The 15,671-nt window shown below is 35.4% G+C and overlaps 2 protein-coding genes across 4 annotated transcripts in view; one reads left to right on the top strand and one right to left on the bottom strand.

Moving 5' to 3' along the window:
• The window catches only part of LOC111596682, a 65,715-nt gene that overhangs the window by 9,033 nt on the left and 41,011 nt on the right, over nucleotides 1-15,671 (bottom strand). The gene's annotated exons all lie outside the window — the stretch shown is intronic.
• LOC111596713 lies at nucleotides 1,909-14,980 on the top strand. Of its 2 annotated transcripts, none has more exons than XM_023311046.2 (4): nucleotides 1,909-2,590; nucleotides 13,234-13,431; nucleotides 14,372-14,482; nucleotides 14,540-14,979. In XM_023311046.2, exons 1-4 carry the CDS (start codon nucleotides 2,530-2,532, stop codon nucleotides 14,764-14,766), a joined length of 597 nt encoding a protein of 198 aa, XP_023166814.1. In that variant the 5' UTR covers nucleotides 1,909-2,529; the 3' UTR covers nucleotides 14,767-14,979. The 2 variants fall into 2 exon arrangements, with proteins under 2 accessions (XP_023166814.1, XP_030080733.1); XM_030224873.1 differs by lacking the exon at nucleotides 1,909-2,590 and adding an exon at nucleotides 12,777-13,071 and having other exon boundaries at nucleotides 14,540-14,980.

Raw genomic sequence — 15,671 nt, 5'->3', positions numbered from 1 at the left:
GAAAGCGGCGCTGTGTCTGTCCCACAAAAAGAGAAAAATAAATAGTAGTAAATATAAATAAACCTGGCTAATTTGGCATGCTGGTCAGCGCGGCCAAGTGGCTAAAATAAATCAGGCTAAGACAAATAATGAATGCGGTTCCGACTGAAAGTACACAAAAAAAGAAGAGATCTGAGACTGAACAGGTCTGGAAATATCTGCAGTTTGGATACGCTAGCAGGTTTAACTGGCTGTGAAAGATGTATATAACTTTTGAATCATATTTTAGTAAATTTTGTTATATGTTTTACTGTTCCTAAAGTTGTTGAATTATTTATATTATATAATTGTATTATAATATATAAATCATAATAAAACTGACTTCGCTCCATTTGTTTCAAGCAAGGAAATTGTTTTTAGAAAATCTACAATGATTTCAAAGTATATTTCAAGTAAATTTTTTCTAGAATACAATAATCTTAATTAAAAATATTATATTACAGTTAAATATAGTAATTTGATTTGAAAACAAATATAAAATCTGCAAAAGTCACATCTATAAACTTAGCTTAGCTCTTACTATAGCCTTATAAAATAATCAGAAGACAGAAGGCATTAAACATTTACTCAGAAACTTAATATATACTGCGACGCTACTTCTATAAAAAAAATGGCAACGACGTATTATACCCTATCTACAGCTAAGAGAATGTATGTAGGAGTCAACGAAAGGTATGGCTAAATGCCTAAAGCTGAAGAATAAGTAAACACGAGCAAGACACCAGCCAATCTGTTCGCATTGATCTTCTGATAGTTCGTGTTGGAGGTTAGAGTTATGAATATATAAGACAATATAGATTTTCCTTTTTCTTTTGAATATCTGCAAGCATGAACATGGTAATCACGGCTGCCTCCTGACGCTGTCAAGTGGCAAGTGGCAACGGCAACACGATCAAGTCGAAACAACAGTTGTGCCCCATGCTCAAATTTCACGCCGTGGGAAACGATGGCATATGTTTATTGTTTTGTTAAATAGGAATTTAAGATACAAGACGCCGCTCTTCGAAGCATAGATGGTTGTGGCTCACTCATCTGAGTGCAGCATTGATTGCTGTCGCCCAAAAAGTTAGTTTAGGTTTTATAGAAAGTATCTGCTAGTCGCGCACTCCCGACCACTTCGCTCTTACATTTTAGTTTCACTATTCTTTTGGTTCTTCTGCAGGGCAAAGACATTCTGGCCAGGTTCTGTGGCGGCAGCAACAACAACTATAATATCAAACTTGGCTACAAGGTCAGGCGGCAAACAAGATGCAGCAGCCAAAAACAAAATAAGATAAATAAATATATATATAAATACAGTTTGTATATATATAGAAGTAAAAATGAAAGGAGACCTTCTAGGCAATGAAGTGTCGTTTTGTTTTTCCTTTGCCTAACTCAGTTCTGGCCCAGAGCCAAAATGAAAAACTTCTTAATTACATGATGCCGAAATTGGCATTATGTATTTATTTTCAAATAAAGTTTTTGTTATCGTTAGTCTAGGCGAAGGTTGAGCCTAGGGTCTCTCTGATCGGCTGTGTGTGACTCATCAGGCTTTGATTTAATTTGATTTGATTTGCAATTGCGTAAGGCCAAATCTAGTTAGCACAATTAAAAGTGAGCACAGCTGAGCGCGCTGAGACAAGATTTGTTGTTGTTGCTTTTATTATATTTTGGAGGCACGACAAACGAGTTGTTGGCCAGGCTCACAGCTAAAAAGCGACTCAACTTTTGACTCAAGCTCTGAGCGCAGCACTGGATGTTCGCGTTGCGAAAAATCCAACAAGACAATTGAAAACAGAAAATCAGTTGAAGCTGAAAACGCCAAGCGAACAGACGTTAACGCGCGACTTGAACTGCAACTTGGCTAAACTGCTAAAAACAATCGCATTTGCTACCCAAATTTGAGGCAGGCTGTGCTGCTTGCAACCAGCAGCTAGCTGGAGACAAAAGCTAATAACAATAACAACAAATATCAAATTTGTGATGTGTGTCTAACTGTGTGTGTGTGCGTGTGTGCCTGTGTGTGTGTATATAGTGCAATACTCGAGTGCTATTGTTTGCAGCTACTGTTGCGGCAATTGCAACTGTAAACAAGCATCGCCCGCCCGCTACTTTGGTGCCACATATTGGGCAACTGCAACTGCAACTGCAACTGCAGTCAACAAGTCCCCGTTGTTGGGCCAAGCCAGGCAAAACTGACACGAAACGTTTTCCTTTCTTTTCGTGGTGTGGCACAAAATTTATTTATTAAAAACAATTTAAACGCTTTTTAAGTTTTTTAACGAGCACTGCGCGCGTTTACTGTCGCGCCCGCGTTTTTTTAGCGGTTTCTTTATTGTTGCCTTGCCGTATTGATTGGAAAGTCGCTTTTGTTTACGCTTTGTCAAAAGGTCATAAGCAATACAACAGCAAACAACAGCAACAGCAAACATAGGCAACAGCAAGCAACAGGCGGTTGCTTAGCAACATTATTTTTTACTGGCAACATATTTAGCTAGCGTTAGCAACATGTTGCCAAGGCTCACATTCGCTGTGCTCATCGTCTTTTGTGGATATTTACTGTTTACGGGTAAGTCGCATAACTAAGGCCGTAAATCATAAATGTATGTGCAACAACAACAACAACACTTGCAACCAGAACATAAATTATAGCCTGCGGCTTTTTTAGCTCTTACTGTTGTTGTTGTTGCTGCTGCAGCCAAATCGAATTACAGCAAAACGCAAGCTAAACGCAATAAATCCAAGCAGATTACATGACACACGCAGCTGCTGAGAGAGGGCGTGCGCGGGCGATTACAAACGCCTTGATGTGTCAGGCGTTAACAAAAAAGAAAAAAAAACAGAAACATACTAGTGAAACTCTATAGATTAGCATAGACGACGATGAAATACTCTTAAAGACAGTTGACAGTTGTAAAAGACGTACTTCAGCCTAGCTAAAAATACTTTTTTGGTAAATTTTTTAGCTAAATTGAAATATGGAAATTAATAGTTTATTATCTCATTTATTTCTGTATTCAGAAACATTTTATTATTCTTACAATCAAAACTGCTGAAAAAACTTCAAATTTTAGCTGTGAAACGATCTTCCTTAAAGCTGCTCTGAAAACACTTTCATATCATAAATTGAAAAGATATCTTTAGCTTATCAAAGAATGGTTCTTATATTTATTAAAGAATGATTCACATATATCAAAGAATGTTTCGAGTTCGCGTAGATTGGCCTGCCGTCAATATGCACTCAAAACGAATCGACCCGCTCCTAGAGTATAGACTGTAAGGCGAAAACCCAAAAGCCGCGTGCGAAACGCGCGTATTTGACATTTATGGCCAAGTAGTCAACGCGTCGTCATCTTGTTGGCTTGCTGCGATTTATCTGCAAGACGAGACTTGCAACATCAGCGAACTGCCTTTTACGACTGCCACGCAAATCTTTGCCTGTTTTCTATTATGCAACCGATTAGCAGATGCGCAACTAATACAAGACTTACGCAATCTAAATCCAAATCCAAATCTTAATCTAAATCTGAATTCCCATTCATAATTTGTCAGGAAAAGTTCTTTTTGGCCATTTGACATTTCACGAAATTTGAAGGTTGTTCGCGCCGTTCGCACCCAGCGACAATCGACTGCACGACATACCATGTGGCAAGCACAGGGATAGCAGCTGGCAGCGAGTGCGGGGCGGGGCGGGGCGGGGCAAGCATTAATATTCGTTTGCCATTTCGATTAGGTGTGAGAGAGCAGTTTGCTCTTGCGTCTAATTAACAATCGCATTGCTATTGCATTTTATATTATTGCTTAGTTCATTGCCCACATGCAACTGCCACAATAGCTTAATGAGAGGCAAAATGTCAAACAGTTGACAATTGTTTCGCATACCCTGGCAGAAAAGTGCGGCTAAGAGTGGAGAGTTGCACCTGGATTGAAAAGTTTCAAATGTGACAGAAATATATGTAAAATTATATTTTTGACTTTTATTAGCAGAACGATATCTATGAGCAGATCAAAGAAAATTTTAATAACAGAAGTAAAGAAAAGATTTTAAACTTTTTATTTTAGAATTAGATAATGAGAGGTTTGACCTTAAGATATACTCGAAATATGTTAAGTAACTGTATCAGCTGTGATTTCGTGCCCTAAAATGTATTTTACTCTTGACTTTAAATTTCGTAATACATTCAATGCAAAATACGGCTTAAAGAACTAGAGCTTAAGCTTTGCAGAAAATATGTGAATAAGAGGAAAAATGCAATTAACTGCGTAAATAGTTTTTATACCGACAATTTCTCCAAAAAAATAAAAAATTAATATCTTAAAATATTAAAATAATAACTATTAAATATAAATTATGAAGTAAAAAATATAAAATTAAAATATTAAATATAAAATTGAACAGAATAAAGTATAAAATATAAAATGTAATATTTATAACAAAACATTAAATAAAAAATGTAAAATATTAAACATAAAAACACAAAATCTTAACATAATACAAAAATTAAATATACAAACTATAATATATAAAACATAGAACTAAAATAATTAATTATATATATATTATTATTTGATAGGAAAGACAAGGAAAATATTCTTCAAAAAGCTATTGACAAAACTTGCTCAGTTAATAGACGTTTTAAGCTCATTTTAATACTAATTATATATATTATATATTAAATATTATAGATGATAAATAAAAAATAAATTCAAGTATTTTATTTATGAATACTTAACTTAAGACTCAATTATTAAACACATTTTGTGATAAATGATTGAAGTAGTCTCGAGTAAGTGATAACTGCTAGTCATGCAGTCTATTTCAGACAGGTGTATCTATATATTATTTTCTATATTTGCAAGTCAGATCTATATATATCTATTACAATTGTGATGGTTTCAGTTACTTTCAAGTGGGGGCAACTGCATGCTCAATGCTTGCTAAGGCTGCGAGGGCTGACTCAAACAACAATCTTATTTATTATGAAGTCTAGACATAAATTTCTTGTGACATCGCAGTATGAAATTTAATGCTAATTGCAAAAAAATAAAAAATAAATAAATAAAAAGTTGTTGAGCTTTAAACAATAAGATGTTAAACAAATTTATGCAATGTTAAGTAACAAAATGTTAAGCTAGTTGAGCAACTATTTAACGTGTGTTGTTAACATAAAGTGTTAAGTTTTTATATGTTAAAGAAAATAGTTAAATATAGTTTTTAGTCTTATTCAAAAATATTTGATATTAAATTAAAAATACATCATAACTGAAAACTTAGCTTAGCAATTCAGTCTTAACTTTTAAGATATTCTATATATATCATTAATCATTTCATACATTTCATAACATGCCAAATTGCAAATGAAAGTGGGTTGCAAGATTTAAACAGATTTGTGCACAGAGGAAAATGGCAATCTATTTTTGTTTTAATCGCCATTTATAGATAATTAATTGCTTATAATTAATTATGTATGCCAGCAGTCACGACACTCAATTGACTTGATAAAGTTGTTGTCTCATCTTGAAAAAGGCAAATGGCAAATTCTGCATCAGCTGAACATGCAGAGCTATAACATTCTTCGCTCGCAAATTGCGACGCGCAACGGCGCGTATACTTAATGCACCAGCTTAGGCAGTAACTAACCGTCTTTTGTTTGATCTTTGAGCGCACATCCGCCAACAAGTACAGTACAGAGACTCGACCGACAACAGCAACAGCAACAGCAACAAATTGCAACATGATGTCAAAACATTTGCCATCTACTTATAACTATGCAAATGCTTTGCCTCTTGGTTTGTGGAGGAAAAACACAATTTATGACTCTCTGGCAAAAGTCTTTCAATATGCATTTTGCCTATCTGGTTAATGCGAAACGGAAACTTTTATGAAAACAAAATGTGCGATAAAGCTCTCGACTCTGATATATGACTACAGCCATAATAGCTGCATATACTATATATGTACACATATATATATACATATATATACATATATATACATATACATATATATACAAATATTGTTGAGCCTATAAATTGAGGCTAGATGCTCGTTTATTTGTCTTTGCATTTGACATGCTGATAAAACTTTGCCTCCAGTTGTCACTTGTTCGCTGTAGCGCGTGTAGTTTTGCCCACTATCGCCAGGTGGCGCTGCATTGCAATTCCAATTGCATTTGCATGTTCGCAAAAATTAATTGATTTATAGGCGGATAACAACAAAAATAGTATGGCTACGCACACGTGCAATGGAATTTACCTGTGCACACATACTCTGTTGTGGTATTTGGAGAAATGGTATATTAGCTTTTCTTATCAGCTATGTAGAGAGACTAGCGACTATGAAGTAGTGTGGAGCTCGTGTCACTACTGAGAGCATATAAAAATTTTCTATTGGGCATCTCTGATCTCGTAACGTTAAAATTTTTTTAAATTAACAAGTTTTTTTTTTAACAAACACAAAGCCACATCCTCAAATTTATATTAATATGACCACATTTTTCAACTACAAACAGAGCATCGCGCAGCTGTGTTTAACCAACTTAAGCTCTCATTATTCTTTTTGGGCGCGTAAGTCAAGCATTTGGCACACATGAGAAAACAATTTATGCGCGGCTGTTGGCCAAGCAAAAACCCAATACAGGCAACAACAACAAAGACATAACCGCCCAGCTGACATATGCAAATGGCACAAAAGGCGATAAGCCCCGAAAAAAAAAATAAAAATTATAATGCCAACGTGCAATTTGATTGAGAAAAACTAAAAAAAAAAAGACAAAACTGAATCTGACGGCCAACAACTGTTGGCAATAGAGTTGCAAAGAAAAACGCCTTCAAATTGCTTGCAGACATTTCCTTACAATTTGCGCCGAGGATCGAGCCATTAATTTGCGATTAATGTTAATGCCATGGCATAATTTTCAATTAAAATGAAATTTGCTTTGTGCGCGACAAATTGCAAAAAAGTGTATCTATATATATATTAAGTATATATATATATAATAAAATTGTGCTCATTTATATTTATGAGTTGGCCGTTGATAAACTGCCTGTGGCCGAGGCGGCTTTCAATGCAATTAATATGAAATAAAAATTCATAATTACATACATATGCGCATCCATATAAAAAGCGAGTTTTAAACAGTTTCTGACAGCAGACAATATGATTTACCTGCGCAGACGACAGAGGCGAACGAAATTAATGTTAAAGCACTTTTCACCAATAAAGTATAAAGCCTTAATTAGACAAAAAATAATAATAATATTGCTGACCCAAAATATATTTGTTTATTTTTATATTTATTACTAGAGGTAACTAATCTATCCATCAACTGATTTATTATTATTTTTCAAGTTTTTTTTTTAGTTTTTAAAAAATGTTCTTTTATGTATAATTATTAATTAATTTAATATAAATCTTTGAGTATTAAAATTTAACGTATTTGAAAAATGTATAAATTTGTTAATATTTAAATTAACTTTATATTTCTACAACAAATAGAAAAATTTCAGAAATAGCTAGTGCTATTAAAAATATTAGTTAATATACTATTAATTAATTTAAATATTTATGATGTCTTGTATAGCTTTAATTCTTGATTATTAAATACAGTTGGGCTACATAAAAACTTTAACAATTATATATATAAGATATATTATATGTACACTATATACTAAAAATTTACTAGTTGACTCTACAATCTAACATTATTAGACTCTCAAATACGATTACCAATTCCATTCAATTCTCATATCAAGCGTAATTTACAGCTTGCGGAACATATTTGTGGCTTTAACGCTTTATCAGCTTTATGCTTCCTGCTGTTGAAAGGACTCAAAAAGTCTGTCTGCCATATATAACTGAAGACTACATGTGCTGACATTTACTGCAACGATCTCCGTGCTGCTGCTGCTGCTGCTTTACGCAATGAGGTGAAGGGTTAAAAGTCAGCAAACGGAAATTGTGCGGCATTTTATTGACAATTATGAGAAAATAAATCATTTAAAAACAAAAAGTATCAAAAGACGACATGGCACATCCTTTCACAATGAGACCGCAAACAGCAACAGCAACAGCAACAATAACTGGCCACATGCAACATACAACTGTCGCCGCAAACATAATTCAGTTCCGCGATGATCCATCGGCGACTCGAATGGTTGAAAGCGGCGCAAAATAAATTAAGCTCATTATATAATTGAATCCTTGATAGGCTGATTATCCACACGGCTGGGTGTGCGCCTGTGTGTATGTGTTTGTCTGTGCTTATTAAAAGGATAATGCCCAGTCAAGCGCAAAGAATGCCAATGGACAGCACAAAAATTATGTAAATGAATTTCCTGTTGCGCCTTCTCTCCACACAACTGTGCAGCCAGGTGGGCGCAACGGCAAATAAGCTCTCTTTAATACCGATAACGCCTGAATTGCCGTATATACATGTATAGCATAAATGTTTATATGGGGCCATATCCAATCGAGTGTGTACTTTAGTATAATCAATGCATTGCTTGAGCTTTAAAATCGCAAGCAAACAACATAAAATAAAACAAGAGTGCTCTAGTCGGGAGTGCTCGACTAGCATATACCCTGAACACTGCTGCAATCATACTGCGCTTCTTTTATGCACACATAACAAACATCAAAGTGATATTGAATGACAAAAAGGGTACCCTGTAGTGACTAAGATGGTTTAAAATTTACTTGCTTATTATATTGAAATCAAAATGTGGGCTTTTGTCAATATATAGTTAAAGATGTCTGAGCTGATCATAAAATACTCTTGTATTCAATATTGCAATCAATACATTTATGATCTATAAAACCAGATCTATCTAACAACTCTAAGAAATATAGCTTCTGCTTTCAAGCTTTTATTTAGTGCCACCACAAACTTCAATTTTTTTATCTTTACAGGGTATGCGTAATATATTGCCTATACCAAAAAATAGTAAACAAAATCACAGCGAGCTCCACCTTAAAAAATGTGCATGTGCCTTGAATTTTGCCAGCTTTTGCGGCCTAGTCATAGATTTTAACGGCAACTTCATGCGGTCACGATTTGTTACACACACACATACACACATATATACACACGTCCATTCAGTTAGATATTGGGTGTATAGACAGAGCTCCTTAATCTAGCGACTAAATGCATTGCATAAACTGGCGGCCAAACCTCAGCGACGACGATTTAAGCCAAAACAATGCAACAAACGAGTTCGAAGTTGTTTTTCATTTTCATTTTCATTTTCATTTGGATTCGTGCAAATAGCTCAAAGGCGCTTTTTGTTTTGGCTAGCGCACTCTATATATGGCTGCCCCTTTACCCCTTCTGGACTCACTCAAACATATTTTACGGCCATGTCAAAAATTATGAACGCAGCCAATATCCATTTGATATGGGCTTAGATGAACAAGTTTCTAGCTGCAGTTGCCGAAAAATGCAAATTGCCGAACTAAATTGAGCCGAAATAGAGAGAAAAAAGCGCCGTTAGAACTGCTTTTGATGCATATCGCGGGTATCAAATAACGCCCCCGACTACGCCTATTACGTCTAACAAACTGGGCCGTTTTGCGGTTAGAGGCTATCAACAATTTGAAGGCGGCAAAAGTCGCGCTTTTAACTAACCAAAGCCGTTGCAACAAATCGTAGTTAGCATTACTTAACTGATTGTTTAGGAGGCGAGAGTAGGACAAGGATACTGTTAAGTAGAGTTATTTTGAAGTGGGCTAAGCTGATATTTGATATCTGATATGTCAATAGTTAAATGTGAAACTATTAAAACTTCTTTCAAAATTGGTTCATAAACTAAAAATTTGTTAATGTGAAATCTGAACCAATTTTGAGTGTTAACTTGTTTCTTATCTTCATATTTTTGAAATATGTGCAGCAAGTATCGGTTTAATGTTGTCATATTTCTAAAAGGAGCTGTCTGCAAATGAATCATATGAACGTGTTATGTAAGTAAGATAGATCTGCACAGCTCTATGCAGAGGTGGTGAAGTTTGTAATGAATTTGATCAGCTAATTGAAATTTGAGACTCTTTACGATATTTTATGTACATATATATTTCAAAGTTTCAAGTATCTATTCAATGAGCAATTAAGTAAGCTTGAAAAATTCCTAGCTGCAGTCTTCATATACCAATTTGTTTAAGCATACCGAATTGCAAGAGTATCCAAAAACTTTAATCTAATTAAAATATATTCAAAGGCAAGCTACTGCCTGGTTTTATGAAACAGTTTTATTTAGAACCTAAATCATTTTTCATACATTATTAAAATAATATTTTTTAAAATTGTTAGCAAGCAAGATTTTTTTGGCTTTGCTTGAATAAATAAAACTTTATTCGACATAAATTTGCACTAATTGAATAGCAGAATGGTTATAATATATATTTTATACCATTAAAATTCTGTTATATATTTCTATCTTAGCTGATGCTTAGGCACGCCTTTATAAATTTCTATTCATAAATGTTTGCCATTGACTGAGAAATTATTGTAAATTTCGAAAACAATTTGTCATTGGCCCAACTCCAGGCACAATAATCAGTCGATGCTTATTTGCGCTTGTGGCAGGCAGCAGAGACTTCGACAACAAAACATGAATAATGCCACAAACTGCAAATTGCGCAGCTGATAAAAAGGTCCAGGCTAAACAGAGAGAGAGAGAGTGTGAGAGTGCAAGATTTATGTTAATGGGCTTTACAGGTAAGCCGAGCGCAACCCTTTGGCTAATAAGCTCTGGCCAACTCTTTATCAATAGCCAAGTTAGCGCAAAAGCCAATTACACAATTGTGAAATGCGTAGCAGTTGGTGCTGCCACAATTTGGTGCATGCTGCATGCTGCAGCGTATGGCAATTACTTTAATTATGCGACTGTTAAAACCAAAAACCCAATCACATTCGCGACGACAAGCCACCAAAGTGTGGTTCGATGTGGTGTCGCTTGGTGTACCGAAAAAACCAGCATTTGCAGCACAGATGGAGGAGGCCAGAGGAGACTCAATTTGGGTTACCTAATCCAATGCCAGACGCGGCAAAGAGGTGTGCCCCATAGCCAGGCATGATGCACTGCATCCGTTGGACAGCTGCCCAGCCCCTGCCACAGCCCAGCCCAATTCGCTGTCCAATCTGTTCCGCCATGCGAAATGTTTCATTAGACACATTATTTTTTTATTTTGCCACGCACAACTTTTGTGCGTATTGGTTGAATATATATGTTAGATATATATATCTCGCAGACAGTGTGCAGTGGCTGCTGCTGTGGGTTTTTGTTTGCCTCGCGACTCGCCTCTAATTACAATTTGATTGTTTTTCGTAGTAATTATTTCATTTGTAATAAATTTTGCTGTCATTTATGTTGCAATTTGTCGCACACACTCACACACACAGTGTGTGTTTTAGCGCGTGTGACTAATAACAAATTTTTCATTGAATGCTTCTCGTCTCTGTTTCAGATTGAGTTTGCCTTATGCCTATGCCTGCTTTAATATTTTCCAAAAATTATTTATTTATTTAATTATATCCGTTTGGCTTATGAAACAAACAAATGCACAAAGAATTTTAAATTCAAAAGTGCTCGAAATGAAAAAGATATGTTTTTCTAAACATTTTATACACTATTTTTCATATTCATTTTAAACACAGTATTTTGTGCTAATTGATAATTAATAATGAAATAGCTTTTTGTAAGCCGTTGGAAAAAGAATTTCAAAAAAATTTTATGAAATAAGATTGTGCACTTTTAATTCATAAGCGAAGTCAAATATGTAAAAGTTGGCCCAAAACTATTAGCATTTAATTGTTTGATAAATTTACCAAGGATCTAGAACACTAAGAGTTTCAACTATTTTGTATAAATTTCGACATGATTTCTAGACTAACTCACTCTCTATTTGTGATAAGATTTGCAGCTTAATTTAGTAATAAAATTTAACAGCCAACAATTAAAAACTCGAATAAATTTAAGGAAGATATTGTCTCTTAGATCTTGAAGCAATTCATGTTGCAAACTTGATTATTAACAACAAATTTATTAGATTCAAAACTATATTGAAACATTTGCTCATACTTGGACTATAGATTTATTAGCAATACAATTTTAAGACGCTTAGAAGTAAATGTTGCTAAAAGAGTTAAAAGAAAATTTGCTTAAATATTCAACCATTTATCAATAAAAACCAGTCTAAAGTTCAAATAAAACTGACAAAATCCAGAGGAAACTAAGCCCAAGCCTTAAGTATGTCATCTGCCAGTAGGAGAAGCATTCTTTAGCTTAACAAGTTAAGATCTTGTTAACACGAGATATATAGAGCTTAAAATAAAAATTATGTTAAAGTCGGCCTTTTCAAGGGGCAGCTGCCCTTCAACGAAAGTTCATATGCCTGCAACATGTAGGCGATTGCGCAACGCACACAGTCGGCAGTCGGCACTCGACTTGAATGACGGCATTTAAAGTAAGCGACAGCTACACAACCACAACAAGAATTGAGAATCGAAAAAAAGCACACACTACAACAAGGTTAAGGTCAATTACAATTACAACAAACGACAACTGCCAATATCGTGAATAAATTGCGCGAAGTGTAGAATGAAATTGAGAACAAGTTTTTCAGTTTGCCAACGGCTTGAAGGCATGCAAAATACCTGCCGACGTGTGGGCTGCAGATGGAGGAAGCGGCGAGCGTTGCTGTTGCTTAGCCACAGCTGCAAATTAAGCTAATGAGCGAAGAAAAACCAACAACAGCAAATGATTACTAAGCAATTAAGCGTCATAGTTCTAGACAACGAGTCGCAGCAGCAGCAGCAACTTCAGTTAGCTAAAGTATTTTCCCAAAGAAGCCGCAAGGTCAATAGCCAAAACGAACGCCAGACGACAGCAGCTTGTCAACATGGTCACATCAATGTTGCACAACATGAGAACATGTTGCACAATGTTGCAGCAACGGAAGCGGGCCAGCGCTAGAGGTTAGAGTTGAGCTACAGTTGACAGCTGTGCTCGAGTTCGAGTTCCAGTTCGAGCTGATGCTAATGGCCCCAAAATCGGGTGCGGCCGAAACCCAAATTATAATCTTGACATTAATGCGATTTGCGACGCCCGTTATTGTTGTTGCAGCCTTGAACTTTACGCTTTTGAGGCTTGGTTCAGAAAAGTTAATTATATTTTATGTTGTCTTCTACTACAACTACTTTTTTTCGCTTCCCGTAGATTGCCGCGAAACGGAACGTTCGAAGCGCACCAAACGCCCACGCGCGCCGGAGCCCGCCGTTAACTTTGAGCCGGAGCCGCAGCAGGATCTGGAGAACGAGGAGAGCGGCAGCCAGGAAAAGGATCTGCCCGAAATACCCGATAATTTTCTGAGTCCATCAGTGCGCGAATATCTGGAGCTGGGCAAATCAATACCGGGTAAGCATTACAACTGACAGACAACTCCATCAATACGCGCGACTGACCATCATTAGGCGCATGCCACGGGCACTGTTTGGCAACAGCTCCAATACCCTTTAAGCAGTGAAAGCGGGTGTGAAGGGTTGCAGCTTGTTGAATTAAAAGCATATTTAAATTGTGTAAAGAATTTAAATGCGATTCATTTTACTAGAGCTGGGGATTTTCAAGTTAGAACCTGCTCAAGATCTATAGGTTCCATTGATATAACTTACTGACAGACATCATAGATCTAATATACCTCTTAGATAATATAAATAATATCATAAGTAATAGAAATTAATATCTATTTTATTTCTTTGTTCTCAAACATCAATTTCAAGCTTTTCTTATGAGTTTTCTTCAACAATTATTTTGAGATTTTAAGCCCAATCTATGCAGGGTTCTCCTCACTTGCCGAAAGTAATCAAATTATATATAAAGACCCAACTAAGTACAGGATATCATTTAGTCAAGCACGCTCAGTTCACATCTTGTTTTGATTTTCAGTTGCAAAATGCATTTTTCAGCCAAAAAAAAAACGCTTTTTAAATTATTTTTCGAATGGAAAATTTGGCACAGAAGTGCAGCTACTCGTAAATTCATTTATTAGCGAGTGGCGGGGTCAAGCCGGGTCGGTAGAGCAGGCGGTGCATGTCAGATTTGTTTATGCCAGTCGTACAACACGCGTTTTTTTCTTGCGGCTGGCTGGGTGCGTGCGTGCATTTGACATTTTTTGTACAGCTCAACAGTTGAGGGCGGGGGACAGCAGCAGGAAGCTTTTTTGTTGGTTGGGTGTTCGGTTGCAGCTGCACTTTCGTTTAAGTAAAAAACGTCAGATGAACTGAAATTGATTGGAAACAAACAAGATTGTTTGTTTATTTTGGTCAGCACTAATTGCAATAACCAAATAATCTTTCAGGTCGACCCGGCGTAGACTATCCCATACTCTCGGCCATACCCTATACGAACTTCTACTGCGACGAACAGTCCTATCCGGGCTTCTTCGCGGACATGGAAACCAGATGCCAGGGTGAGTAGCTTTAACGTCTCCAACTATATGAACAGTTCTAACTGTTAATGTCGACAGGTTGGCACTATTGCGACATTGATGGACGTCAGGCCTCGTTTCTGTGCCCCAATGGCACTCAGTTCTCGCAGGCGGTCTTCGTCTGCGATTGGTGGTTCAATGTACGCTGTGATCTCTCGCCCCGGCTCTATGCGATCAATGCGCGCCTCTATCAGCGCCCCAAGGTGAACCCAACTCGACCACATCGCATCATCACCAAGCAGCTGGTCGAAGATATATTCACTTGAGCAGCTCGAACAGATCTTTTCGTATATAGACTTTAAAAATAGTTTGTCAGCAACTATTAGTGCTTAGATTTTGTGTTTATGCCACGAACATGCTTGTGTCTATCATGATTTATAAATGGTTCTCAATTAGATTTCGACCGCATTTAGTTTACTTTTCAGGCGTCAAAGTGTGCTGCAAATTTATGCTCCTAAAACACGCTAACTTTTTTTATTTTCAAATATGGTCGCTAGATAATTGAAGCTTTGAGAACTTTTAAAAGATCTGCTAACTAATTTTATAAATTTTTTAGGAAAATAATATTAAAATGAAAAAAAAAAAAATGTCATCTGAAACTGAAGTTTTATATTAAATTTGATATTAAATATATAAAAAATGATTAAAAACAAAATTTATCTAAAATTAGAAAAACATTTTTGAAGTGATTACAATTTTCAGGAAACTTTAAAACAGACTAAAATTTAAAATTAAAAGTAAAAATAAATATTGAAACAAATTCTAAAAACTAACTTCCAATATAAAGTTCTCAAGCCCAAATTTTTAAAAGCTCCGTTAAGTAAAAATATTAAAATTAAAATTGTAAAATATCAGATAAATGCATTTTAAACATTTATTATATTTAATCGACATGCATTTCCATGTTTAGCTATATTTTCATACACATATGTCTACTATATTTAAGATTTGCTATAAATGTAAAGTTTTGTATATACTTAGCATTAGTTGGATTAAAATAAAACGTATTCCTAAGTAAAAAAATAAATGTTTTTATATTTAAATTAATTTGTATGAAATATTTTATGATTCGAATATTCACAAGTGTTGATTTAAGCGGGAAGTATTTTATATTTAGGGTATTTCAGTTTGTTATAACATAGTTATATCCTCTAACACTCCAAACAATTTC

Source organism: Drosophila hydei, unplaced genomic scaffold, assembly GCF_003285905.1.
Source record: "Drosophila hydei strain 15085-1641.00,03,60 unplaced genomic scaffold, DhydRS2 tig00008119-arrow-pilon, whole genome shotgun sequence".
Classification (NCBI taxonomy): domain Eukaryota; kingdom Metazoa; phylum Arthropoda; class Insecta; order Diptera; family Drosophilidae; genus Drosophila; species Drosophila hydei.
Note: the sequence above shows the minus strand (reverse complement) of the source record. Positions and strands in the feature narration are given on the sequence as shown.